Source organism: Melanerpes formicivorus, unplaced genomic scaffold (assembly GCF_026170545.1).
Source record: "Melanerpes formicivorus ecotype bairdi unplaced genomic scaffold, bMelFor1.0.p_v2 SCAF_26, whole genome shotgun sequence".
Lineage (NCBI taxonomy): Eukaryota > Metazoa > Chordata > Aves > Piciformes > Picidae > Melanerpes > Melanerpes formicivorus.
In genome coordinates this window covers 2,468,307-2,493,800 of record NW_027142378.1, presented here as the reverse complement: position 1 = coordinate 2,493,800, position 25,494 = coordinate 2,468,307, and the positions used below count along the sequence as shown (strand labels likewise).

Here is a 25,494-nt window from a genome sequence, read left to right as displayed (position 1 = left end):
AAAATCCTATCTTGCCCTTAAAAGGAAGACTAGGAGTTGAGTCATTTCTTTCATCCAGCATTCCCCTCTCTATCTTCATTAAGATAAGTGACACATAAATGTTCTTTTCATCACAACTACAGCAGTATTTCTGCTTCTAAAAAGAAAAAGCCTCAGTTTCTGATATTTTTCTGTGCATGGCTTTGTATTGCATTCTCTCCTTCAAAAAAACCCCAAACAACTATGCTATTACTTAAAAATAGCTTTGTATTTTGCAATATCTATGTGAAACTTGGTCTGAAGCACTACCTGACCACATCACCTTATTGAATAGCTTTTACAACTCCATTTCCGACCTTACTGTCTCACAGTGCTTAGCTTTGACACCAATCAAATGAAACAATAAGATCAAAAATAAATCAATAAACCTTGCCTATGATAGAAGTAAATCCCCAAATACCTACTTTTTGAATTTAAATGGAATTTTACAAGATTATAAAGATATATTTGAGGAGGAAAAAGTCTAAGTTGTCCTTTATAATGAAAGTGTAGTCTCCTTTTTCACTCTCACCACTCTTCTAGCTCACAAGCTGGGGCCAGGCTCTCTGACAGCAATGTACTGCACATCCTCTATACATTACATTTCATGTCATCTTTAAGCAGTCAGGTTTCATCAAATGTAGTTCCTAGAAGCCTTCACTGGCACAGGACTTGAACTTTGTTCTATGAGACTGGCCTTTAGGAGTTTCATTTTAACTTTACTAAAGGAAGAAAAGGCTCTGGGGAGAGAGCAGAGAGACCTTATAGTGGCCTTCCAGTACCTGAAGAGGACCTACAAGAAAGCTGAGGAGGGACTTTTGACAAGGGCTTGTAGTGATAGCATGAAGGGGAATGGATGGAAGCTTGAGGAGAGATTTAGACTGGAGATAAAGAAGGAATTTTTACAGTGAGGGTGGTGAGACACTGTCACAGGTTGCCCAGGGAGGTTGTGGCTGCCTCCTCCTTGTCAAGGCCAGGCTGGATGAGGCCTTGAGCAACCTGGGCTGGTGGGAGGTGTCCCTGCCCATGGCAGGGGGATTGGAACTGGATGATTTTTAAGGTCCCTTCCAACTCAGACTACTCTATGAAACACCTCCTCTGAAAGCATATTTTGACTAGCCCTCTTTTGAGAAACAGTTCTGTCCCTTCACAGCTTTCCCTAAGTCTTAGACCTGTTAAAAAAGTTACACTCCAAACTGAGCAAGCAGCAATTTCTTTTTGTAGGTCTTTTTCCCCCCACCTTTTTCAGACAAGTTTCCATTGTAATATCCTTCTCAAATCAAAGCTTGCAGAGTTCCAATAGTTGTATAAACATACAATGTTTCCTTACAGCAAACAAACAACTGCAGCACGCTGCCTGGGTTATTACTGTCTCTCTCTCGCCACTAAAAAGTGATTTGAGGCAGCAGGGCAAATTAAGACCAATTAATAAAACAATGTATGTGTTTGCCTAGATTCAAGCTGTTCTTTCCTTATTTTATTACTATTGTGTCAGTACTTGTTTAGTTTCTTTGAGTTATTATTCCAGCTGAAGTAAAAAAGACTGTAGATGCACAAGAGGTATGAAATCCATGCCAGTTTAGTGCAGGAGAAGGGTGGGTTTAATAGATATTGACAAGGAAGTGAAATATTGCAGTAAATTCAACATACCCAGCTCAATCCGGTGGGAAGAGGGGAGCTCCTTTGTCACCATGATGAAATAGCTGTGTAAGCCTTTGAAAGCAAGCAGCAGGCTGGCACAGAGGGTGTAGTGGAAATTATAGGCATGGCTGAGGAAAGACTCTGAAACAACAAAACTGCAACCCTAAAAAATACCAACAAGGTAAGGAAAGAAGGAAAGGAGGGAAGGGAGCAGGGGGGAAAGGAGGGAAGGGAGCAGGGGGGAAAGGAGGGAAGGGAGCAGGGGGGAAAGGAGGGAAGGGAGCAGGGGGGAAAGGAGGGAAGGGAGCAGGGGGGAAAGGAGGGAAGGGAGCAGGGGGGAAAGGAGGGAAGGGAGCAGGGGGGAAAGGAGGGAAGGGAGCAGGGGGGAAAGGAGGGAAGGGAGCAGGGGGGAAAGGAGGGAAGGGAGCAGGGGGGAAAGGAGGGAAGGGAGCAGGGGGGAAAGGAGGGAAGGGAGCAGGGGGGAAAGGAGGGAAGGGAGCAGGGGGGAAAGGAGGGAAGGGAGCAGGGGGGAAAGGAGGGAAGGGAGCAGGGGGGAAAGGAGGGAAGGGAGCAGGGGGGAAAGGAGGGAAGGGAGCAGGGGGGAAAGGAGGGAAGGGAGCAGGGGGGAAAGGAGGGAAGGGAGCAGGGGGGAAAGGAGGGAAGGGAGCAGGGGGGAAAGGAGGGAAGGGAGCAGGGGGGAAAGGAGGGAAGGGAGCAGGGGGGAAAGGAGGGAAGGGAGCAGGGGGGAAAGGAGGGAAGGGAGCAGGGGGGAAAGGAGGGAAGGGAGCAGGGGGGAAAGGAGGGAAGGGAGCAGGGGGGAAAGGAGGGAAGGGAGCAGGGGGGAAAGGAGGGAAGGGAGCAGGGGGGAAAGGAGGGAAGGGAGCAGGGGGGAAAGGAGGGAAGGGAGCAGGGGGGAAAGGAGGGAAGGGAGCAGGGGGGAAAGGAGGGAAGGGAGCAGGGGGGAAAGGAGGGAAGGGAGCAGGGGGGAAAGGAGGGAAGGGAGCAGGGGGGAAAGGAGGGAAGGGAGCAGGGGGGAAAGGAGGGAAGGGAGCAGGGGGGAAAGGAGGGAAGGGAGCAGGGGGGAAAGGAGGGAAGGGAGCAGGGGGGAAAGGAGGGAAGGGAGCAGGGGGGAAAGGAGGGAAGGGAGCAGGGGGGAAAGGAGGGAAGGGAGCAGGGGGGAAAGGAGGGAAGGGAGCAGGGGGGAAAGGAGGGAAGGGAGCAGGGGGGAAAGGAGGGAAGGGAGCAGGGGGGAAAGGAGGGAAGGGAGCAGGGGGGAAAGGAGGGAAGGGAGCAGAGAAGAGGCACATTTTAATTCTGCACAATAAATGAAGTGTCAACAGAATAACCACAAAGGCAGTGAACCCAGCTGCTCTTCTCACAAACCTCACCCCTATTGTTTGCAATTTTCCATGGATTGCACTATATTTAAAAAGAAGGTTAAGCACTTAACACTGTAAACTTTCCAAGCACTTCACATGGTAAACTTTCCACCTGTGTGTTCCTGAAGCCTGTAACACAGCCTTTTGGGACCAATGTTCCTCATCACTCAACACTAACAAAGTTCATTTTTTTTTTTATCAAATAATATTTCTGGGGAAAAAAATAAAATTAAAAAGCCAACAAAAAAAAACAATTAAATATTAAACTGATAAAGATTCTTACATCTGCTGATAACTGTTTTGTGTAGTTATTGCCAAAGACCACGCTTTCAAGAGAAGGAATCACGGAGTCCCTGTTTTGTGCTGGCGCGTTCCTGTTCAACCACGTGTTCTTCACTGGGCGAGGGAAGCTGCAGGAAGCACAAGTGAACTCATCACTTGAACCTACACACATCACAGAAACACTGCAGGCATCATAAAATCTTGACTGTTCAGAAGTAGGAGAAGGAAAGATGCTCAGTAAGATCCTGGAGGATCCTAGCATGGTGGGCTGCCCTCTTAAAACCCTTTGGCTGGCCCAGATACCTCAGTTAACTCTGGTGCTAAGGCAGAGGTGCTTCTCCAGCAGTTCTCTTCAAAGCATGTCTCCAGCTAGTTACAGAAATCTAAGGAATTCATAGATTCATACCATGCTTTGGGTTGGAATGGACCTTAAAGATCATCTAGTTCCAGCCTCCCTGCCTAGGGTACCTTCCACTAGACCAGGTTGCTCAAGGCCTCATCCAACCTGGCCTTGAACACCTCCAGGGAGGAGGCATCCACAGCCTCCCTGGGCAACCTGTTCCAGTGTCTCATCACCCTCACTGGAAAGAATTTCTTCCTAATCTCCAGCCTATATCTCCCCTCTTCAAGCTTCAATCCACTCCCCCTCATTCTATATTTACAAGCCTTTCTAAATTCCCTCCCCAGTTTTCTTGTAGGCCTCACTTCAGTTCCTAGAAGGCCTTTAGGTCTCCCTGGAGCCTTCTCTTCTTCAGGCTGAAAAGCCCCAGCTCCCTCAACCTGTCCCCACAGGACAAGAGCTCCAGTCCTCTGATTCTCTTCATGGCCCTTTCTGAAGCATTATCCTCAGCTGTTCTATTGCCATCTCTCACCATGAAAGTCAGCAGACTCTGTGCCAGGAGACTGTGGAAGCTTCTCCTCATTATTTCTAGTGCAAACCTCACCTCATTTAAACAATATTCCTGGAAGGTTAAGCTGTAGAGATAAATCATAGAACGACTTGAGTTGGAAGGGACCTTAAAGATTATCTAGGCAGGGACACCTCCCACTATATTAGGGTGCTGAAAGCCTTATCCAGCCAGGGATCACAGAATTATTGAGGCTGGAAAAGACCTCTGAGATCATCAAGTCCAGCCTATGACCTATAGTTCTGTGGAGATCAAAATATAAAGGGCAACTTTGGAGTTACCCTTTGGTTTTCAAAGATCTATCAGCACAAATCCAGGCTGGGCGAGCAGTGGCTTGAGAGCAGTCTGGAGGAGAAGGCCTTGGGGGTGTCAATTGGTGACAACTCCCCATGAGCCAGCAGTGGTCACAGGATGAGCTCCTGTGCAACCAGGGCAATCCTGCTCTAGCAGGGGAGGTTAGAATAGATGATCTCAAGAGGAGAACAGTCAGACATAGGAATCATCTCCCAAGGGAAGCAGTGGATTCCCCTGTATGGGGCATTTTTGAGACTCAGCTTGACAGGGTACTGGGCTAGCTCATTTCAACTAGACTGTCACCTAGAAAGGTTGGACCAGATGATCCTTGGGGTCCCTTCCCAACTGGCATTCTGTGAGAAATATCCTTTCTAACCTCCACCATTCTATGATTCCCTGTTGCAAAGTGAAGATTGTGTATCAGTATGCCTTGCCACAAAGACTGTCAGCAGAAACACGATCTGTGAATTTAGTTTAGTGAGGGAGCAAATGACAGTGCAAACCAGTATTGATCTAGGAGAACCTGCTTCAGCAGGGGAGTTGGGCCCCTCAATTTAAGAAGGACATTGAGACTCTTAAACATGTCCAGAGAAGGGCAACAAGGCTGGGGAGAGGTCTGGAGCACAGCCCTGTGAGGAGAGGCTGAGGGAGCTGGGGTTGCTTAGCCTGGAGAAGAGGAGACTCAGGGGAGACCTTCTTGCTCTCTCCAACTCCCTGAAGGGAGGTTGTAGACAGGTTGATCTCTTCTCCCAGGTAACCAGCACCAGAACAAGAGGACACAGTCTCAAACTGTACCAGAGGAAGTTTAGGCTTGAGGTAAGGAGGAAGTTCTTCACTGAGAGAGTTGTTGGCCATTGGAATGTGCTGCCCAGGGAGGTGGTGGAGTCACCATCCCTGGGGGTGTTCAAAAAGGGATTGGATGTGGCACTTGGAGCCATGGTTTAGTAGTCATGAGGTCTTGGGTGACAGGTTGGACTTGATGATCTTTGAGGTCTTTTCCAACCTTATTGATTCCATGATTGCATGACTCAGTGATCTCCAAAGGTCCCTTCCAACCCCTACCACCCTGTGGTACTGTGCCTCCAATTGTAGAACATTTCCACCCGGACACTCGACAATTTATCTGCATTTTATTAACAGGAGATTACCTTATCAGTGGCTGATGCAGAGCAACCAAAGAAGCATGGACTATAACCGATATGACAGAGAGGTGGAAGTAATCAAACATGACATTGACGTAATGGTGAAGGCCCCGGCGTAAGTTAAAGTGCAACTTCAATGTTCGGCTACTAATTGGCTGTAGTGTGCTCAGGTCATCCGGCCTAGAAATGAATGAAAACCAAACCAACTTTACAATTAGAGTGAGCATTGTTGAATAGGCAACATTAATCACTGAGCAGTTTAGCTTAGGTCTGCATTTCAGAGTGCAAAAAAAGAGATAGACTAAAACCCCTCAGAAAGAGAAAAATCAGCTATGAAATCTTAACAGAGCAGCACTGGAATTCTGTTCTAGCTTCAGGTGTATGCAAGATGAACATGTTGCATCTATGTATAACACAGATTTAATCAGTCTAACAAGTCCACATATATTGTTGTTTTCATATAAGCTATGTTGAAAGCAAAATCTTCCACATGTACACTCAAACCTGCCACATGTACAGGGAAACCCTCCACATCTAAACTCATACCTGCCACATGTACAGGGAAACACTCCATATCTAAACTGAAGCCTCACACATGTACAGGGAAACCTGCCACATGTGGATGGAAATCCTCCACATCTAAACTCAAACCTTACACATAAACAGGGAAACCTGCCATATCTAAACTGAAACCTCACACATGTACAGGGAAATCTGCCGCACGTGGAGGGAAACCCTCCATATCTAAACTGAAACCTCACACATGTACAGGGAAACCTGCCACATGTGGAGGGAAATCCTCCATATCTAAACTCAAACCTGCCATATAAACAGGGAAACCTGCCACATGTAAACTGAAACCTCCCACATGTACAGGGAAACCTGAAACATGTACAGGGAAACTCTCCATATCTAAACTGAAACCTCCCACATGTACAGGGAAACCTGAAACATGTACAGGGAAACTCTCCATATCTAAACTGAAACCTCCCACATGTACAGGGAAACCTGAAACATGTACAGGGAAACTCTCCATATCTAAACTGAAACCTCACACATGTACAGGGAAACCTGAAATATGTGCAGGGAAACCCTCCATATCTAAACTGAAACCTCACACATGTACAGGGAAACCTGCCACATGTGGAGGGAAATCCTCCATATCTAAACTCAAACCTGACACATAAACAGGGAAACCTGCCACATGTACAGGGAAACCCTCCACATGTAAACTGAAACCTCACACGTGTACAGGGAAACCTTCCACGTGTCAACTGAAACCTGCCACATGTACAGGGAAACCCTCCACACGTCAACTGAAACCTGCCACATGTACAGGGAAACCCTCCACATGTCAACTGAAACCTGCCACATGTACAGGGAAACCCTCCACATGTCAACTGAAACCTGCCACATGTACAGGGAAACCCTCCACATGTCAACTGAAACCTGCCACATGTACAGGGAAACCCTCCACGTGTCAACTGAAACCTGCCACATTAAAGTTGAAATCTTCCAGATTTAAATTGAAATCCTCTAGATGTAAAATGAAATCTTCTATGTTGCAATGGAACTCTCTTACACATGAAATCTCCCATACTTAAGTGGGAAGCCTCTGCATTCAAACTTACGAGCAGTCCGTGTCCGTGAAGTGTAGATCTAACGTTAGCAGAAAATTCATTTCGTTCAGAGACTCTTCAATCTATAAAGAGATTGCACAGGCATGACACCTTTTCAGGACTCTCATTCCTCTTAAACCCAACTGTACATCATGAAGATTTGAGAATCTTGAGTCTAGCCAAGGTGAATGGCAGCTTACCTTCCTCTCATCTAACAGCATTTTGATTTTGAAAATCATCACGTCGTTGACAGCAACTTCCTCGTTTTTGTAAAGGATCTGAAATGTTTTGCTGCAAACTACATTGTCATGGATGGAAGCAGGAAAGGCAAGATCTGCACCTGGAAAGAGAAACAAGTATTGGTATCATTGGCCCAGAACTTCATAGTATCATAGTATCATTCAGGGTTGGAAGAGACCACAAGGATCATCTAGCTCCAACCCCCCTGCCATGGGCAGGGACACCCCACACTTCATCAGGCTGCCCAGAGCCTCATCCAGCCTGGGCTTAAACACCTCCAGGGACGGGACCTCAACCACTTCCCTGGACAACCCATTCCAGGGCTTCACCACTCTCATGGGGAAGAACTTCCTCCTCACCTCCAGCCTGAATCTCCCCACATCCAGCAGGCCCCCTTCAGATACTGGAAGGCCACAATTAGGTCACCTCAGAGCCTTCTCTTCTCCAGACTGAACAGCCCCAACTCCTTCAGTCTGCCCTCATAGGAGAGGTGCTCCAGCCCTCTGATCACCCTCGTGGCCCTTCTCTGGACACCTGCCAGCACCTCCACATCCCTCTTGTAATAGGGAATCCAGAACTGGACACAGTGCTCCAGGTGGGGTCTCACCAGGGCCGAGTAGAGAGGGAGGATCACCTCCCTCGACCTGCTAGCCACACTTCTCCTAATGCAGCCCAGGATCTGATTGGCTTTGCGGGCTGCAAGTGCACACTGAGAGCTCCTGTTGAGCTTCTTGTCCACCAGCACCCCCAAGTCTCTCTCCTCAGGGCTGCTTTCCAGCCAGTCACTGCCCAGCCTGCATTTGTGCCTGGGATTGCCTCGACCCAGATGCAGGACCCTGCACTTGCTCTTATTGAACCTCCTGAGGTTGGCTTGTGCCCACATCTCCAGCCTGTCAAGGTCCCTCTGGACGGCCTCCCTTCCCTCCAGCGTGTCTGCTGCACCACACAGCTTGGTCTCATGACTAGACCATGGCACCAAGTGCCACATCCAATCCCTTCTTGAACACCTCCAGGGACAGTGACTCCACCACCTCCCTGGGCAGCACATCCCAATGACGAATGACTCTCTCGGTGAAGAACTTTCTCCTCACCTTGAGCCTAAACTTCCCCTGGCAGAGCAGAGGAGTTCCAGCCCTTGCACTATCTTAGTGGCCCTCCTCTGGACTCACTCATAGTTTCAGTGAATGCACTGTGTTGGAAAGGAATCTCTAGAGGTCATCTAGTCCAACCCCTCTGCACTAAGCAGGAGGACATCCCCAACCATATCAGGTTACTCCAGAGCCCCATCAAACCTGACCTTGAATGTCTCCAAGGATGGGATGTGAAGCCCTGGAATGGGTTGTCCAGGGAGGTGGTTGGGGCCCGGTCCCTGGAGGTGTTTAAACCCAGGCTGGATGAGGCTCTGGCCAGCCTGATCTAGTGTGGGGTGTCCCTGCCCATGGCAGGGGGGTTGGAACTAGATGATCCTTGTGGTCCCTTCCAACCCTGACTGATACTATGATACCACCTCCCTGAGCAACCTGTTGCAGTGTTCCAGCACCCTCATAACAGCTTCAGAAAGTGGAAACCTGTCAAAACATAGGAGGTTTGCTCAAGTGCTTTCCTGTGCATCGTCGGTTTAGGTGTCCTGGATGCAATGCTTACAAGGGCTCAGTCTTTACTGGTAAATTCCCCTGTGGATAATGCCACTTTCAGCTGCCACCCATCTGTGCCATCTGCACAGGTGAAGGACAGAGTGGGTTTCACATGGCACAGAATCCGATACCCCCCCGCCAGGGCATCAGCAAAAGGGAACTCCCACTCCACTCTGACACAAAAGAAGTTATGGAGAGACCTGGCCACGGTCCCACTTCCTGTGCAGCATCCAGCTCCAGAGCTGCAGCCCTCAGCCCTGCTGACTGCAGTGTAATGCGAAACAGCATCCTCAGAAGTGACAGAGAGGAGGCAAAGAGGAAAAGCTGACGCCAGGAGCAGGCTGAGCCACATCTACATGGAGATGTCAAATTGGAAGCCAAGAAGGCAGAACCACCACTAGCTTTTAAGTCAACTAAGTCAGCATAAGAAGGATATGAAACTGTTGGAGCAGGTTCAGAGGGCAGCCACAAAGACAATCACAGGGCTGGAGCACCTCCCCTACGTGGACAGGCTGAGAGAGTTGGGGCTGTTCAGCCTAGAGAAGAGAAGGCTCTGGGGAGACCTTAGAGCAGCTTTCCAGTACCTGAAGAGGACCTACAGGAAAGCTAGGGAGGGACTTTGTACAAGGAGTGTGGTGATAGAATGAGGAGGAATGTATCAAAGCCAGAAGAGAGCAGATTTAGACTGGATACTAGGAAGAAATTCTTTACAGTAAGGATAGTAAGACAGTAGAACAAGCTGCCCAGGGAGGTTGTGGATGTGCCCTCCCTGGGGTGTTCAAGGCCAGGCTGGATGAGGCCTTGAGGAACCTGGTCCAGTGGAAAGTGTCTCTGCCCATGGCAGGGAGGGTTTGGGACTAGACAACCATCAAGGCCCCTTCCAACCCAACCCATCCTATGAAGCTATGAACCAGGCACTGCCTGGCCAAGACTACCTCTAGGCTTCTATCCACACAAAATAAAGTCATCTCCGCAATGAGAGGGAGAAGCAGAGGAGGAATGAATTTATTCTTGCATTGCAGAAATGGAAATCTCATTCCTAACCTGCTTTTTTTAATTCTTCTTAGGGGTTTTGTTGGTTCATTTGTTTTGTTTGGGGTTGGTTTGTTTGGTTTTGATTTCTATTTTCCCTGTGAAAACCAGCCACAAGTTTCTGGTAGAAGTTGGTGATCAGAGCAGCCTCAACTCTGAAATAACCTCCTATAGGCTGCAATTACATACATTTTTTCTTTTAACATTCTAGAGCATGACTCCACCTCTCTTCAAATTTCAAGCATGCCAGGAGACCTTCAAAAGGTTGGAGCTAAAGAAAGTCACTTGCCCTACCACATAGTATCAGTCTGGGTTGGAAGAGACCACAAGGATCATCTAGTTCCAACCCCCCTGCCATGGGCAGGGACACCCCACACTAGATCAGGCTGGACAGAGCCTCATCCAGCCTGGGCTTAAACACCTCCAGGGACAGGGCCTCAACCACCTCCCTGGACAACCCATTCCAGGGTTTCACCACTCTCATGGGGAAGAACTTCCTCCTCACCTCCAGCCTGAATATCCCCACCTCCAGCTTCATTCCATTCCCCCTAGTCCTATCACTACCTGAGATCCTGAGAAGTCCCTCCCCAGCCTTCCTGTAGGCCCCCTTCAGATACTGGAAGGCCACAATTAGGTCACTGTAATGCCACTCATTTTGGGTTCCAAGCAGCTCTAGTGAGCTACCAAAGGACATGAGGAAGAGAAATGGCAGAAAACTGGATTTAAATGATCATGGGACTTCACAAAGAGCTGGGAAGGGCTGGGCAAGGGGTGGCAGCAGATGCAAAGGAACAAGGAGAAAATTAGGACTGCAAAGTTGACTTGGGGCAATAAAAGCAAGAGAGATCAAAGAGTCTGTGGAAGAGGGGAAACACAAATATCTGAGGGGTGGGTGGCAGGAAGATGGGGCCAGACTCTCCTCAGTTGTCCCTTGTGACAGGACAGCAGGCAATGAGCATAAACATGAACATAGGAAGATCCAGCTGAACACAAGGATGAACTTCTTTACTTTGGAGCTGGCAAAGCACTGGACCAGGCTCCTCAGAGAGGTGGTGGACTCTCCATTTCTGAAGACTTTAAACCCCACCATGGCATGCTCCTGTGTGACCTGCCCTAAGTGATCCTGCTCTGGCAGAGGGGCTGTACTGGATGATCTCCAGAGGTCCCTTCCAACCCCCACCACTCTGTGATCCTGGGAATGCTAGAAGTAGGCAACATGACTTGTATTGGAGTAGGAAAACCATGGCACTGTCAAAAAGAACAGGCTTTAGGAGAGATAAGTATGAGGAATACAGAAGAAGAGACAAAAGTACAGGATGAAGTACCTGACATCATTCTCAAGAGAGAGCTGTGAGCTCCTCCAGCCTCCTCTATGGTTAACAGGCAAGAGACACTTTCAGACAGTGGCTCAGTCCTCTCAGGGTTAGTCCATGCATAGCCTGAGAACAACCATTTTCCACAAAGCTCTTGTTTCTACAAACAGCTATTTTTCACTGGTGCCTCAGCAGCTGGCACTGATGCCAGTAGGAAATAGCTGTTTGAGCAGGAGAGCTGAGTTATGAGCTGGTGGCCAGCTCTGCTAAATTAAGCAAGCAGCTGAAACAAACGGAAGGCAGAGCTCCTTGGCAAGACCAAGCCCTATCATATTCACAAGGACAAACTACTGCCCTTTCATGGACCAGCTTGCACCCTTCTCTTCACTTTCTTGTGGCACAAACTTTATCAGAAACTATGTGGTAAACCAAAAAGAGAGAGTGATCTAGAAAGGACTAGTTCTGGGCTCCCCAATTCAAGAGAGCCAGGGATCTACTGGAGGGACTCTAATGGAGAGCTACAAGGATGACTGGGGGACTTGAACATCTCCCCTGTGAACAGAGACGGAGGCCCCTGGGGCTGTTTAGTCTGGAGAAGGCTGAGAGGGGGTCTGATCAATGTCTATCAACAGACCACTGATGGGTGGGTGTCAAGATGAAAGTGCCAGGCTCTCTCCAGTGGTGCCCAGTGATAGGACAAGGAACAACAGGTGCAAGCAGGAACACAGGAGGTTCCACTTCAACATGAGGAGAAACTTCTTGACTGTGATGGTGCCCAGAGATGTTGGGAAGTCTGATTCTCTAGAGACTTCCAAACCCCACCTGGATGTGTTCCTATGTGACCTGTCCTAGGTGATCCTGCTTTGGCAGGCAGTTTGGACTTGATGATCTCTAGAGGTCCCTTCCAACCCCTAACATTCTACAGTTCTATCATTTTCAACTCAATAGAATAGAATTAACCAGGTTGGAAAAGACCTTTGAGATCATCAAGTCCAATCTATCACCCAACACTATCTAATCAACTAAACCATGGCACCAAGCACCCCATCCAGTCTCTTCCTAAACGCCTCCAGGGATGGTGACTCCACCACCTCCCTGGGCAGTACATCCCAATGGCCAATCTCTCTTTCTGTGAAGAATGTCTTCCTAACATCCAGCCTAAACCTCCCCTGGTGCAGCTTGAGACTGTGTCCTCTTGTTCTGGTGCTGGTTGCCTGGGATCCCCTTAGCAGAGACAAATTCCCTAAACCCTACTAAATTTTGCCTTTGAAGTAGAGCAAGCTTGGTTCCTAAGAATCCTCTATTTATTTCACTCAAATCCAAGAAACATTTGGGAAGCTTGGCTGAAACGCAGGAGCTACATCATTGCCCTACTTAAAGAGCTACCTTTAAAACAGCCTCAAAAAAATACAAAATGAGATTTCAGTTATCTCCTATCATATGTTCTGAGATTGGTAGGGTTTTCATCCTTGCAGTCCCAGGAATTCCACCTGACATCTCAAAGCTTCCACCATTTCTTGCATTGCTCATTTTCATTGCACGCTAAGCTGTGGCCAAGGAGTGCTAAGAGGCCTCTCCAGGTTCAGTTTGCTTGGACAAAGAAACCAAAAGTGGGTGCCAGGTGAAGAAAAGCAAAAAAAAACCAGGAAGGTGCAGGCAATTCTGTACAGAAGGTTGAATTTGTCTTGAACTTTGCCACCAGACAGCAAGAGAGTGGAACTGAAATCAAGATTGGATTCTGTCAGTTTTCCCTTTGGAGAAAATGGGCTTAGCCATCTGGTTGAGGGTCTGTGTCTGAAGTTCCCCACTCTTTTGAGGTATGTGTTTAAGAGAGATCTGCTTTTGGTCATCTCAGCCTGCAATATGCAGGTGATTGAGCAGATCAGTGGGAAAAAAAAACAGAAGCCATAAAAGGTATCAGCAAGTTTTGCTACCAGCAGAGCAAATGAACAGAAGAGACCAGGTTGGAAGAGACCAGGTTGGAAGAGACCTTCAAGATCATCACGTCCAGCCCATCAACCAATACCACCTAATCAACTAAACCATGAAATCAAGTCTCCTCCTAAACACCTCCAGTGATGGTGACTCCACCACCTCCCTGGGCAGCACATTCCAATGGGTAGAATTTCTTCCTAACCTCCAGCCTAAACCTCCCCTGGCGCAGCTTGAGACTGTGTCCTCTTGTTCTGCTGCTGCTTGCCTGGGAGAAGAGACAAACCCCCACCTGGCTACAACCTCCCTTCAGGTAGTCATAGAGAACAACAGAAAAACAGTGCCACATCCCCTAATCAACTTTTAAGAAGAACAAGTTTCTTCTTTAAGAAGAAACTAGTTTTTCAGCAGGTCATCATGAAACAACTTCCACCTAAATATGAGGAGCAACTTCTGTAATTAAAGGGTGCCAGAGCCCTGGAGCAGGCTGCCCAGAGAGATGGTGGAGTCTCCATCTCTGGAGAGATTCCAAACTCACCTGGATGTGTTCCTGTGACCTTCCCTAGATGAGCCTGCCTTGGCAGAGGGGTTGGACTCGCTGGGATGACCTCCAGAGGTCACTTCCAACCCCTACCATTCTGTGACTCTGGGTGATTTTATTTGTCTTGTGTTGATAAAATGAAACCCACTCTTCTATTAGCTGTACCAAAAGAAGCCCACAAGCACCCTCCCTCCCTTCATTAGCAAGGTAAGACAATGAGCTGAGTCTTGGCACTTACCAGTTGCATGTAACAAGCTGGCTTCTAATTTGTGTGGAATTCTTGGAGGAATTTTCATAGATGCCCGGATCTGGTAAAAGCTGAAGCAGAAGATAAGGCTTTAGAACACATATGGCACAGTTCACCTCATTTACCACAGACAGACACAGACAGTGACAGAGGCAGGAAGTGAGAAGGGGAAGAAGTAGTAATACAAGGATGTCTGTGGAGCCCAAAACTGTTTTATTTTGACTCTTCATCTTGTTTTGGTTTTTTTTCCTAATCATTAAGAATTATGGTCAGGCTCCACAAGGCTCTGAGCAACCTGACCTGGTGGAGAATGTCCCTGATCAGTGCAGGAGGGGTTGGATTAGATGACCTTTGGAGATTCACTGCAACCCAAACTTTGATTCCATGATTAAAAAGAGTGGCAACTGAGTAAAAGAAGGAAGCCTCAGCACAGAGGCAGTCTTTCCACAATCCCACAGGGCACAGCAAATATTTATGGAGACACCTGGTAAAGGATACTGCAGAAGCTGTATGAATGAAAATTCAGGACTGTCAGCTACACTACAGAAGGCTCTACCATGCAGTACATCCACAGGACTGCTGTAGCCAGTTCTGTCACTGTAGAAGCTATAGTCACAGATTCAGAGGTAGCATCAGGCTAGAAGGGACCCTCCAAGGTCATCTGGTCCAACCCCCCTGCAGACAGCAGTGACACTTCCAACAAGAGCAGGCTGCCCAGGACCAAATCAAGTCCTGAATGACTCAAGGGCCTAGGCCTTAATCACATCCCTGAGCAACCTGTTCCAGTATTTTTACCATAAGCTTCCTCCTTATGTCCAACCTAAATCTACCCTGCTCCAGCCTGAAGTTCTGGCTTCTAACATTTCAACCAAAGCAGCTTCCCTAGCAACTGATGCAACTGTGGAACAGCCTAATAGTTAATCAATTCAAGCATTATTAAATTGATCCTTCCATAAAATGACCAAGTCAGCTTTAGTCTGGTCAAAATTATCCAAAGAATGCTTGATAACAGAAGATACTTAATGAAACAATGATACTGCTAGAGATAACAGATGACAGCAAAGTAACTCCTACCTTTTGAGAAAGGGAATGCAGCTTCACATTTGCAAACAAATAATTACATATTTGGGGTTCAGCAACCCACAGGTTGAGCATGATTCCACACACACACTTCTGTACTGATTCATAATCAGTGTCTGAATTCATAGAATGCTTTGGGTTGGAAGGGACCTTAAAACTCATCCAGCTCCAAACCCCCTGCCATGGGCAGCAATACCTCCCACTAGCCCAGGTTGCTCAGTCTTCAACCAACCTGGCACTGAACACCTCCAGGGAGGGGGCATCCACAACCTCCCTGGGCAATATGTTCCACTGTCTCACCAGCCTCACTGGAAAGAATTTCTTCCTAATCCCCAGTCTAAATCTGCCCTCCTCCAGCTTCAATTCATTCCCTGTCACCATTACAAGCCCTTGTAAAAGGTCCCTCCCCCATGACAGCTGTCTTGAAGGCCCCCTTCAGGTTCATTTGTACTCATTTTGCATTGGATTAAAAAACCAAAACACAACCAAACAATAACAATGAACATTAAGTTTCCACTAGCATCTTCTCTAAGAGTGTGAAGAGTTGAGGAAAGCCTTCTCCACATGAATCTAGAAGGATGCAATGCAGTACACCGATGTACTCCCTTGCTCAGGGCCAGCTGTGACTTCCAACATTGAACTAGTGACTCATTTCACCTCCACATGACACATAGAATGATAGAGAAGAGTCTCAGCAAGGAGATGCTTTCCACCAGCTTCACAGGGCCATTTCTGCATTCACAGTCAACATTTACCAAGAGGCTAACAAGGTACAGAACACAGACTATAGAATTAACCAGGTTGGAAAAGACCTTCGAGATCATCAAGTCCAACCTATCACCCAACACCATCTAATCAACTAAACCATGGCACCAAGAGCCTTATCCAGTCTCTTCCTAAACACCTCCAGTGATGGTGACTCCACCACCTTCCTGGGCAGCACATTCCAGTTTCTCTTTCTGTGAAGAATTTCTTCCTAACATCCAGCCTAAACCTCTCCTGGCACAGCTTGAGACTGTGTCCTCTTGTTCTGGTTGCCTGAGAAGAGACTAACCCCAACCTGGCTACAACCTCCCTTCAGGGAGTTGTAGACAGCAAGGTCTCCTCTGCCTCCTCTTCTTCAGGCTAAGCAACCCCAGCTCCCTCAGCCTCTCCTCCCAGGGCTGTGCTCCAAACCCCTGCCCTTCTCTGTGGTCACTACAGCTCCTATTCAATAGGATGTCTCAGTAGTTTAGAGCCATGCCAGCTATTTTACTTTGTCTCACCCTACCCTACCAAACTGGGTTGCTTTAATAGACTTTAAAATGCCCCAAATCTGCATAATTCACAGCTCCTGTTTAGAACCACATGACAGCTCTGCAGAGCAGGAATTTATCTCAGGCTGAACAACTTCCCTGGATGTGGGTAGATTAATGAATTCAGAATGTAACAAGGTAAAATGAAAGGCAAAGGCAAAATAAAAAGTGAGCACAGAAGACAGGTGCAATGTGATACTGCTGTGACTTAATGCAGCAAGATTCATGTGTCCTAAAGCTGCTATTAAGTGACTGTTTACAATCTGGGCCACAAAGAAAGCAATCAATAGAACTGTTCATGCTTAGAATGCAATTTGTGGAAGCAAAAGGCTGTTAGGACATCCTTATTGTTAGTGATTAATCACAAGCGGACTATTCCACCCTTTGTTCAGTGTATTCTTTACCTGCAACAAAACCACACTTGATTCTGCCCTAAAAATAACTATGAATAAGTAAAAATTACTGCCTAGAAGTGTTGTGGTTGGAAGAGACCTTCAAGATCGAGTCCAACCATTATCTAACTCAGGGCTGAATCCTTGGCACCGTATGTCTGCCTCTTTGAAACACCTCCAGGGATGGGGATTCAATCACTTCCCTGGGCAGCCTGGGCCAGCCTTGGAGAATCATTTAAATCAAGAGGTTTTTTCTAACATCCAACCTAAACCATTCCTGGTGCAACTTGAGGCCATTTCCTCTCATCCTATCACTTCTTACTAAGGAGAAGAGGCCAACCCCCACCTCTCTCCAACCTCCTTTCAGATAGTTTTAGAGAGTGCGAAGGTCTCCCCTCAGCCCCTTTCTCCAGGCTGAACAGCCTGAGTTCACTCAGCTGCTCCTCACCAGCCCTGTTCTCCAGACCCTTTAGCAGCTTTGTTGCCCTTCTCTGGACCTGCTCCAGCACCTCAATGTCTTTCTCATAGTGAGGGGCCCAAAACTGAACCCAGTCCTCAAGATGCGGCCTCGCCAGCGCTGAATCTTTCTCTACCGGGCAGCTTTCCAGGCATTGCTTTTAAGACCTGTTCTCTGCTTCTCCTTTAAGCAGATTAATGGAGAGATGAAGGTGAAGTGTTTGTTTGTTTGTTTGAAATGGGTGCCTTTGATTCTCAGCAGATTTTCAGCTTTAAGCACTTCAGAACACAAAACGTTCACCTGTTAGTCTGAATAATAAAATCCGGTAGGAGTTCAGCTCAGGGCAGATATGTAAACATGAAATCATAATGTGACACCTAGATCTTTGAAACAATTACTCAACAGCAGCAAGATATTCAAATAAGAAACAAAGACCCTCCCACACAGTATTTACCTACATTATTCACTGTCACTCATCTTCAAGGGCCGTGAGTGTTAAGGCTCTAGCTGCAAATGAAGAGCTATGATACTCAAACAGGGCTTCTTAGTCACAAAGGAACTGCAGTTGTAGCACAGAAAACCAGGAAATGCTTTCTCAGGTTATGAAAATCTGAAGTTTTACAAGAAATGGGGAAAGAAAAACCCTCATCCCTCCCTTTCAGCCCAAGCTCTGCCTTCCTTATCTTCCTTCCATCTCTGGGTCAATTCAATGAGGCTCTGGGCAACTTCATCTAGTTGAGGATGCTCCTGCCTTCAAACCATTCCCCCATGTCCTGGCTCCAGACACCCTCAGGAAAAGTCCCTCTGCAGCCTTCCAGGTATTAGAAGGCAGCTCTAAGATGCCCCCAGACTCTTTTCTTCTCTAAGCTGAACAACCCCAGCTCCCTCAGCCTGTCCTAATAGCAGAGGTACTCCAGCCCACCAGGGCCCTTCTCTGGACTCTTTCCAACAGCTCTGTGCTCTTCTTATGATGGGGACACCAAAACTGGATGCAGTACTGAAGGTGGGTAGTGCCATGATGTTTAGAATCAGCACCTCATAGCTCAGCAAGATGCATTCAGATCACCTTTGGTAACAGAACCATGGTTTGGCATTTTAAAAAGCCTAGGCTGCAACAGCAGCAAATGAAGCAGACTCTTAACATGAGTCACTGCAGTACCATCAGTGCAGGGAACAGAGCTGGGATGAACAGCAGATTGTCAGTTGGATGAAGGTCTGGTATCAGGCAAAGACTTGGAGCAACTCTTGGGCACCATGTTGCCAGGACAAGGAGCAGATTGCAACTGCCTGACCTTCCTGTTGCTGACATAAGAGTACCTTGAAGGACAGTATCCAAAGGGAGACTGAGTAAAGAGTTGAAACTATCTTAAGGATACTTAAGCACTGAAAAAGTTTGTCCAGATGAACTGGGGAATCTCCACCCATGGACTTTTCCATGACCTGAGGGGAGAGAGCTCCAAGCAACATGGTTTGGATTGAGTGCTGACCCTGCTTTCATTGTGAGGGTGGACTCTGACATGCTACCATCCCTTCACCTCCAATCAGCCTGTGATCCCAGAGGCTAGGGAAAACACAGAAAACATGGGCCAGCACTTCACCACAACAACCAAAAGGCAACACAGCAAGAAGGTGGAACAGGAACACTGAAATAAGTTGCCAGGGACGTTGTGGATGCCCATCCCTGGAGGTGTTCAAGGCCAGGTGGGATGAGGCCTTGAGCAGCCTGCTCCAGTGGAGGGCACCTCTGCCAGTGGGGGATGGAACCGGATGATCTTCAAAGTCCCTCCCAACCCAAACCACTCTATGAATCTAAGTGCATATTGTTGGGAGTTGGTACACAAACCAAGCTGGAGACACATCTGTGAATAAAGCATATTCCAGCTATGAGCTTTCCTGAGTCAAACCTCAGGGAGACATTGCTGAATTGAGACAGCTCAGCTCCCTGCCAGCAGCAGTTTGCTTCCCTGAAAGGCAGCATCTTCCAGCTCCTCTTACATTTCCAATGGGGTAGACACAAGGGGGGAAAAAAACCCCAACAATCTGCAAGATACCTCTGAAAATCTGCCAGCCTCTCTTTCTCTAAGTGCTTCCAGCATTTACCTCTACTTCCCTCAGCCACAGGCATAAGGCTGAACGTAACCATCAGATCTCTCTCTCTGGCTGCCCTGCTTAAAAGCTTTTTCCTGAAACAGTTCCACATCCAGCCCACAAGAGGTACCTTTCCTTTTGCTTCACAATGTGTGAGAGAGGCTAAAAGTGTGAGATGTTGAGTGAGACAGCACACACATGCAAAGCCAAAGTCACCAGGGGAGAGCTTAGAAATATCCAGGACATTTCTGCCAACCCCAGCCCAGGCAGTCTTTCTCTCAGTAAATTAACATGGGAACATGCTGATGGCCATTCATCTTCTTTGCCCCTGAATACAATCAGATGCAAACCCATAACCACACTCCTGAAGGGTTCAAGGATATCTGCAGCTCAGTGTCCTCACTGCAGGTCTTTTAAGAAAAGCTATCTGGAGTTACTACTCTGCTCCAGCTCTTCTCTCCATCCTGTTAGAATCACAGAATTGTTTTGCTTGGAAAAGGCCTTTAATATCCAGTCCAACCATGCCCTAACACTCCCAAGGCTGGGGCTAAACCATGTCCCTCAGCACCACATCTCTGCCTCTTTGAAACACCTCCAGGGGTGGAGACTCGACCACCTCCCTGGGCAGCCTGGTCCAGTGTTTGAGAGGTCTTTCAGTCAAGAAATGTCTTCTAATACTCAGCCTAAACCTCTCCTGGTGCAACTTGAGGCCATTTCCTCTAATCCTATCACTTGTTACTAGGGTGAAGAGACCAACACACACCTTACCACAGCCTCCTCTCAGGGAGCTGTAGAGAGCAATGAGGTCTCCCCTCAGATTCCTTTTCTCCAAACTAAAACCCAGTGGCCACTCCCCACAAGACCTGTTCTGCAGGTTCGATGTTTTCCATTATGATGCTGAAGATTTTGAAATCTGTGTCAGAAGATGCTCTGTACACAGGGGTACAGAGATAGTTAGGGGTCTAAAACAGCTCTGTTATGAGAACAGAGAATTGGGTCCCTTTAGTATGGAAAACAGAAGACTAAGAGGGGAACTCCTAACTGCTTATCGTTACCTAAAGGGTAGGTATCAGGAGGATGGGACCAGGCTTTCTTTGCTGATGCCCAGTGACAGGACAAGGGGTAACAGGGACAAAACTGAACATAGAATCATAGAAATCATAGAATCAATAAGGTTGGAAGAGACCTCAGATCATCAAGTCCAACCTGTCACCCAAGCCCTCATGACTACTAAACCATGGCACCAAGTGCCACATCCAATCCCCTCTTGAACACCTCCCGGGATGGTGACTCCACCAATTCCCTGGGCAGCACATTCCACTGGCCAATTACTCTCAGTGAACAACTTTCTCCTCACATCCAGCCTGAACTTCCCCTGGTGCAGCTTGAGACCTCTTGTTCTGGTGCTGGTTGCCTGGGAGAAGAGACCATAGAATCATAAAATCAATAAGGTTGGAATAGACCTGAAAGATCATCAAGTCCAACCTGTCACACACAGTGACATCTAAACATGAGGAGGAACTTTGTTAATTTAAGGGTGGCAGAGCACTGGAGCAGGCTGCCCAGAGAGGTGGTGCAGTCTCCATCTCTGGAGACATTCAAAACCCACCTGGATGTGTTCCTGTGTGGCCTTCTTTAGGTGACCCTCCCTTGGTAGGGATGTTCTGAGGTGTCAGGGAGAAGACTGGGGGGAATGGAGCAAAACTAGAAATGGGTAGGTTCAGATTGGATGTTAGGAAGAAGTTCCTCCCCATGAGGGTGGTGAGACACTGGCACAGGTTGCCCAGGGAGGTGGTGGAAGCCTCATCCCTGGAGGTTTTTGAGGCCAGGCTGGATGTGGCTCTGGCCAAGCTGATTGAGTGTGAGGTGTCCCCGCCCAAGGCAAGAGGCTTGGAACTGGATGATCCTTGAGGTCCCTTCCAACCCTGACAGCTCTGTGCTTCTCTGAAACCTGCTAAGTTTCTTTTTGCCACTAGGATCATCATCTAGATAGACTCAAGGAAGTTTTTTTCCATCACACTTATTGGAAACTACAAATTGCAATCTGAGCAGGAAGGAGGTTTATCAGTACCCAGGATGTCTCTTGCCACCCCCAAGAAAGGAAATGGAGGAATTAATGGTTATTTGACTTTCTAATGCTCTCACATGGAGCCACAGGCAGTAATGTGTGCAAATGAGTCACAAGGGTCAAGCACTATTAAAAAATAATAATAACCTCATGCATTATAGAAAAGCAGAGGGGCTTTGCAGAGGTAGCTACACGAGCACTTCTGTGAAAAGCCACTTATCCTGCCAGCTAACAGACACTCCATGGCAAACCTGTGTCCTGAAAAAGCTTCATAACACAATTTATGGTTCAGATGAAACTTTTCTGTAGTTCCTTCACCAGGCAGAGGAAAGGCAGAAGCATGTGTGGCAGAGTCACAGAATCATCACTGCATGTTTAGGTTGGAAGGGACCTAGAGATCATCTACTCCAACCTCTCTGCCACAGGCAGGAATGCACCTCAACTAGATTTGGCTGCCCAAAGGCTTCATCCAGTCTGGCCTTAAAGCACCTCCAGGGAGGAGTCATCCACAACTTCCCTGAGCAACCCATTGCACAGTCTCACCACCCTCTCACTAAAGAACTTCTTCCTCATATCCACTCTAAACCTACTCTGCCTCAGCTTCAAACCATTCCCCCTTGTCCTGTCTCTAGACACCCTCAGGAAAAGTCCCTCTGCAGCCCTCCTGTAAGATTCTCTTCTCCAGGCTGAGCACCCCCAGCTCCCTCAGCCTATCCTCAGAGCTCTCCAGCTCCTGGATCACCTTTGTGGCCTCCTCTGGACTCACTCCAGCAGGTGTGTCCTTAAGCTGGGGTGCAGTACTGGAGGTGGGGTCTCACCAGAGCAGTGTCAAGAGGCAGAATCCCCTCTCTTGCCCTGCTGCCCACATTCCCTAGGATGTGGTTTGCCTTCTGGGCTGCACAAGCCCACTGCTGGCTGATGTGGAGCGTCTCATCTGAATGTTCCTGCTCCCTGCATCCCAGAGGGCTCACTGCACACTTGAACACGCTCAGTCACATTAACAAGAGCAAGCACTGAATGTGGCAGGCTGCAAAATTCACTTTGGGTCACCTGTGGGGCAGCTTCTAAACTGATCTGCTCACCATACCAAAGAGCAGCTGTGACTCTGCACGCAGCCTCAGAGAGCTCTGGGGACCTCCTGCACTAACAGAAACTGTCCCAGCTCTGGTGAGAGGCTGAGTCAGCAAAATGTTGAAATAACATTGAGAGAGCATCTTCTTTCATTGCTGTTCCACACCTCTCTGTCACACAGAGTCACAGATTGTCAGGGGCTGGAAGGGACCTCCAGAGAGCATCAAGTGCAAGCCCTCTGCCAAAGGAGGATCACCTAGGGCAGGTCACACAGGAAAGCATGCAGGTGAGTCTTGGAAGTCTCCAGAGAAGATTCCACAACCTCTCTGGGCAGCCTGCAGTAAGGTAGTGTCTCCTCATGCTGAGGGTGAACCTCCTGCATTCCAGCTTGTGCCTGTTGTTCCTTGTCCTAGCCCTGGGCCCCCCTGAATAGAGCCTGGCACCTTCATCTTGACACCCAGCCCTCAAGATATTGATAGACATTGATCAGATCCCCTCTTAGCCTTCTCTTTGCCAGACTAAACAGCCCAAGGGCTCTCAGCCTTTCTTCACAGGAGACATTCAAGTCCCTTAATCATCCTCATAGCTCTCCGCCATTAGACTCTCTCCAGCAGATGCCTGCCTCTCCTGAATTGGAGAGCCCCAAACTGGATACAGTACTGCAGGTGTGGTCATACAAGTTGAGCCACTTGCTACTAGAGATTCTGCACAGCTGATTCTTTAATGGATTTATGAAAAGCCATCTGAAAAGCAGCAGAGATACTTAGCATTTCACACAAGCAGTCACAAGGCTGTAGTGACACATGCCAGCAGCCCCATTGCAAGGCAATCTGAGCATGCTTCTGACGTTTCAAGCATCTGAAATGAGTGTGGAACACAAATGCTCTATTTTAAACACCACCACCAAGTCATCAGAATATTCATAGGTATTCTACTGAATGGCAAAGCAGGCACAAGCAGACAAATAATGGGCAAAGGGGACAATCAGGGAGTAAAAGACCAAGGAAAGAGAAATAAAAGACTATAAAAAGCCATTGAATAAAGCACAAATCAGAAAGGGAATAAAAGTGTAAAGGAACAAAGAAAAGAATATTAGAAGACACAGAATAATACAGCACAGGCAGTGAGTTCTGAAGTGGCAAATGTAAAAAGAGAATTGCCTTGGGTTGGAAGGGACCCTCAAAGGACATCGTGCCCAACTGCCCTGCAGTCCTCAGGAACACCTCCAACTAGGTCAGGTTGCACAGAGCCACATCAAGGCTGACCTTGAGTGTCTGGAGGGATGGGGCCTCACACACACCCCTGGGCAACCTGTTCCAGTGTTTCACCGCTCTCATTGTGCAGAACTTCCTCCTGATGTTCAACCTCAGTCTCCCCTGCTCCAGTTGCAAACCACAGCCCCTCATCCTACCACCACAGACCCTCCTAAACTGTCCTGTAGGTCCCCCTCACATACTGAAATACAGCTCTAAGGTCTCTCTGGAGCCTTCCCTTCCCCACGCTGAACAGCACCAATTCTTTCATCTTGTCTTTGTAGAAGAGGTGCTCCAGCCCTCTGACCATCTTTGTGCCCTCCTCTGGGCTTGCTCCAGCAGGTCCTTGTCTCTCTTGTGTTGGGGGCTCCACAGCTACACAGCATACAGTACTCCAAGGGAGGTCTCACCAGGGCAGAGTGGCAGAACGACCTCTCCTGCTCTGCTGGCCACGCTGCTCTTCCCTTAGAAGTGACTTTACTTTCCAGAAGTGTTTCACCTCTATGGCAGGTATTACTTCTGACAATTCCAGACACACAGCAACAAACCAGTTCTTAGCCCAAAAGTTTGATGAGAATTATTTGGGAGACTAATGCCTCAAATGACTCCCTGCAGCTGGTTATGAAAGAGGATTAAGTCTATCAGACAGGAGAGAGGGGAAAGTAAATGCAGCTGGGGGATTTTGCCTTATTATTGCAACAGCCTTTTTCCCCATGTTCTTACTACAGGCACAGAATTCCTGCAGTGGTTATGAAAATTTAATTAAACCCCTGAAACACTCCAATAATTTTTCCCCCTTTTTTAAAGAGCCACATAAACATCCAAGAACTGCATTAGCTCTTATTTAATCAAATATATCTTAGCTTATAGTAGGCTGTTTATAATGCTAGTTCCTCTCTCATTTCCTGTTATTACTGCAAGGAAGAAGAGAGAAATTCAGAGCAAATTACCTTGCATCTGTAAATCATCAGAGCTCCATGAAGCTCATCTTCAGGGTTAATGGTTTTCTGGATTCTCTTAGATTTTTATTTGTTCAGCTTGAGAATATTTTTCATCTGAGATTCTTGATCCAACAGAGCCCCTGGAGCAGGCTGCCCAAAGAGGTTGTGGAGTCTCCTTCGCTGGAGACATTCAAAACCTGCCTGGGTGTGTTCCTGTGTGGCCTGCTCCAGCTGGTCCTGCCCTGGCACTAGATGATCTTTTGAGGTCCCTTCCAAGCCATAACATTCTGTGATACCACTTTTTTCTTTTTTGAGCCACTGAGTGGCTGGAGAGCAAAGGTCTGGGGCATTGGGTTTTCCTGGTAACCAGGGAGAGCAAAAGTCTGGGGCATTGGGTTTTCCTGGTAACCAGGGTGAGAAGTCTTCAAAGGTTCACCCCTTGCAAACAGGCAGAAGGTTTTACTCAGACCCATCACAAGACACTGAAGTGCTGGAGAGGGTCCAGAGGAGGGCAACAAAGCTGGGGAAGGGTCTGGGGAACAGGGCTGGGGAGAAGAGGCTGAGGGAACTGGGGGTGTTTAGTCTGGAGAAGAGGAGGCTGAGAGGAGACCTCATTGTCCTCTACAA

At 47.8% G+C, this 25,494-nt stretch overlaps 1 protein-coding gene across 3 annotated transcripts in view; it reads right to left on the bottom strand.

The window, feature by feature from the left end:
- The window catches only part of FAM135A (family with sequence similarity 135 member A), a 110,826-nt gene that overhangs the window by 43,017 nt on the left and 42,315 nt on the right, over positions 1-25,494 (bottom strand). For all 3 annotated transcript variants that reach the window (XM_068153442.1, XM_068153443.1, XM_068153444.1), the window contains exons 4-9: positions 14,214-14,293; positions 7,484-7,623; positions 7,296-7,366; positions 5,671-5,844; positions 3,322-3,448; positions 1,669-1,822 (exon numbers count right to left, since the gene is read on the bottom strand). In XM_068153442.1, the coding sequence (XP_068009543.1) occupies positions 1,669-1,822; positions 3,322-3,448; positions 5,671-5,844; positions 7,296-7,366; positions 7,484-7,623; positions 14,214-14,293 (746 nt within the window). The remainder of the gene's footprint in view (positions 1-1,668; positions 1,823-3,321; positions 3,449-5,670; positions 5,845-7,295; positions 7,367-7,483; positions 7,624-14,213; positions 14,294-25,494) is intronic.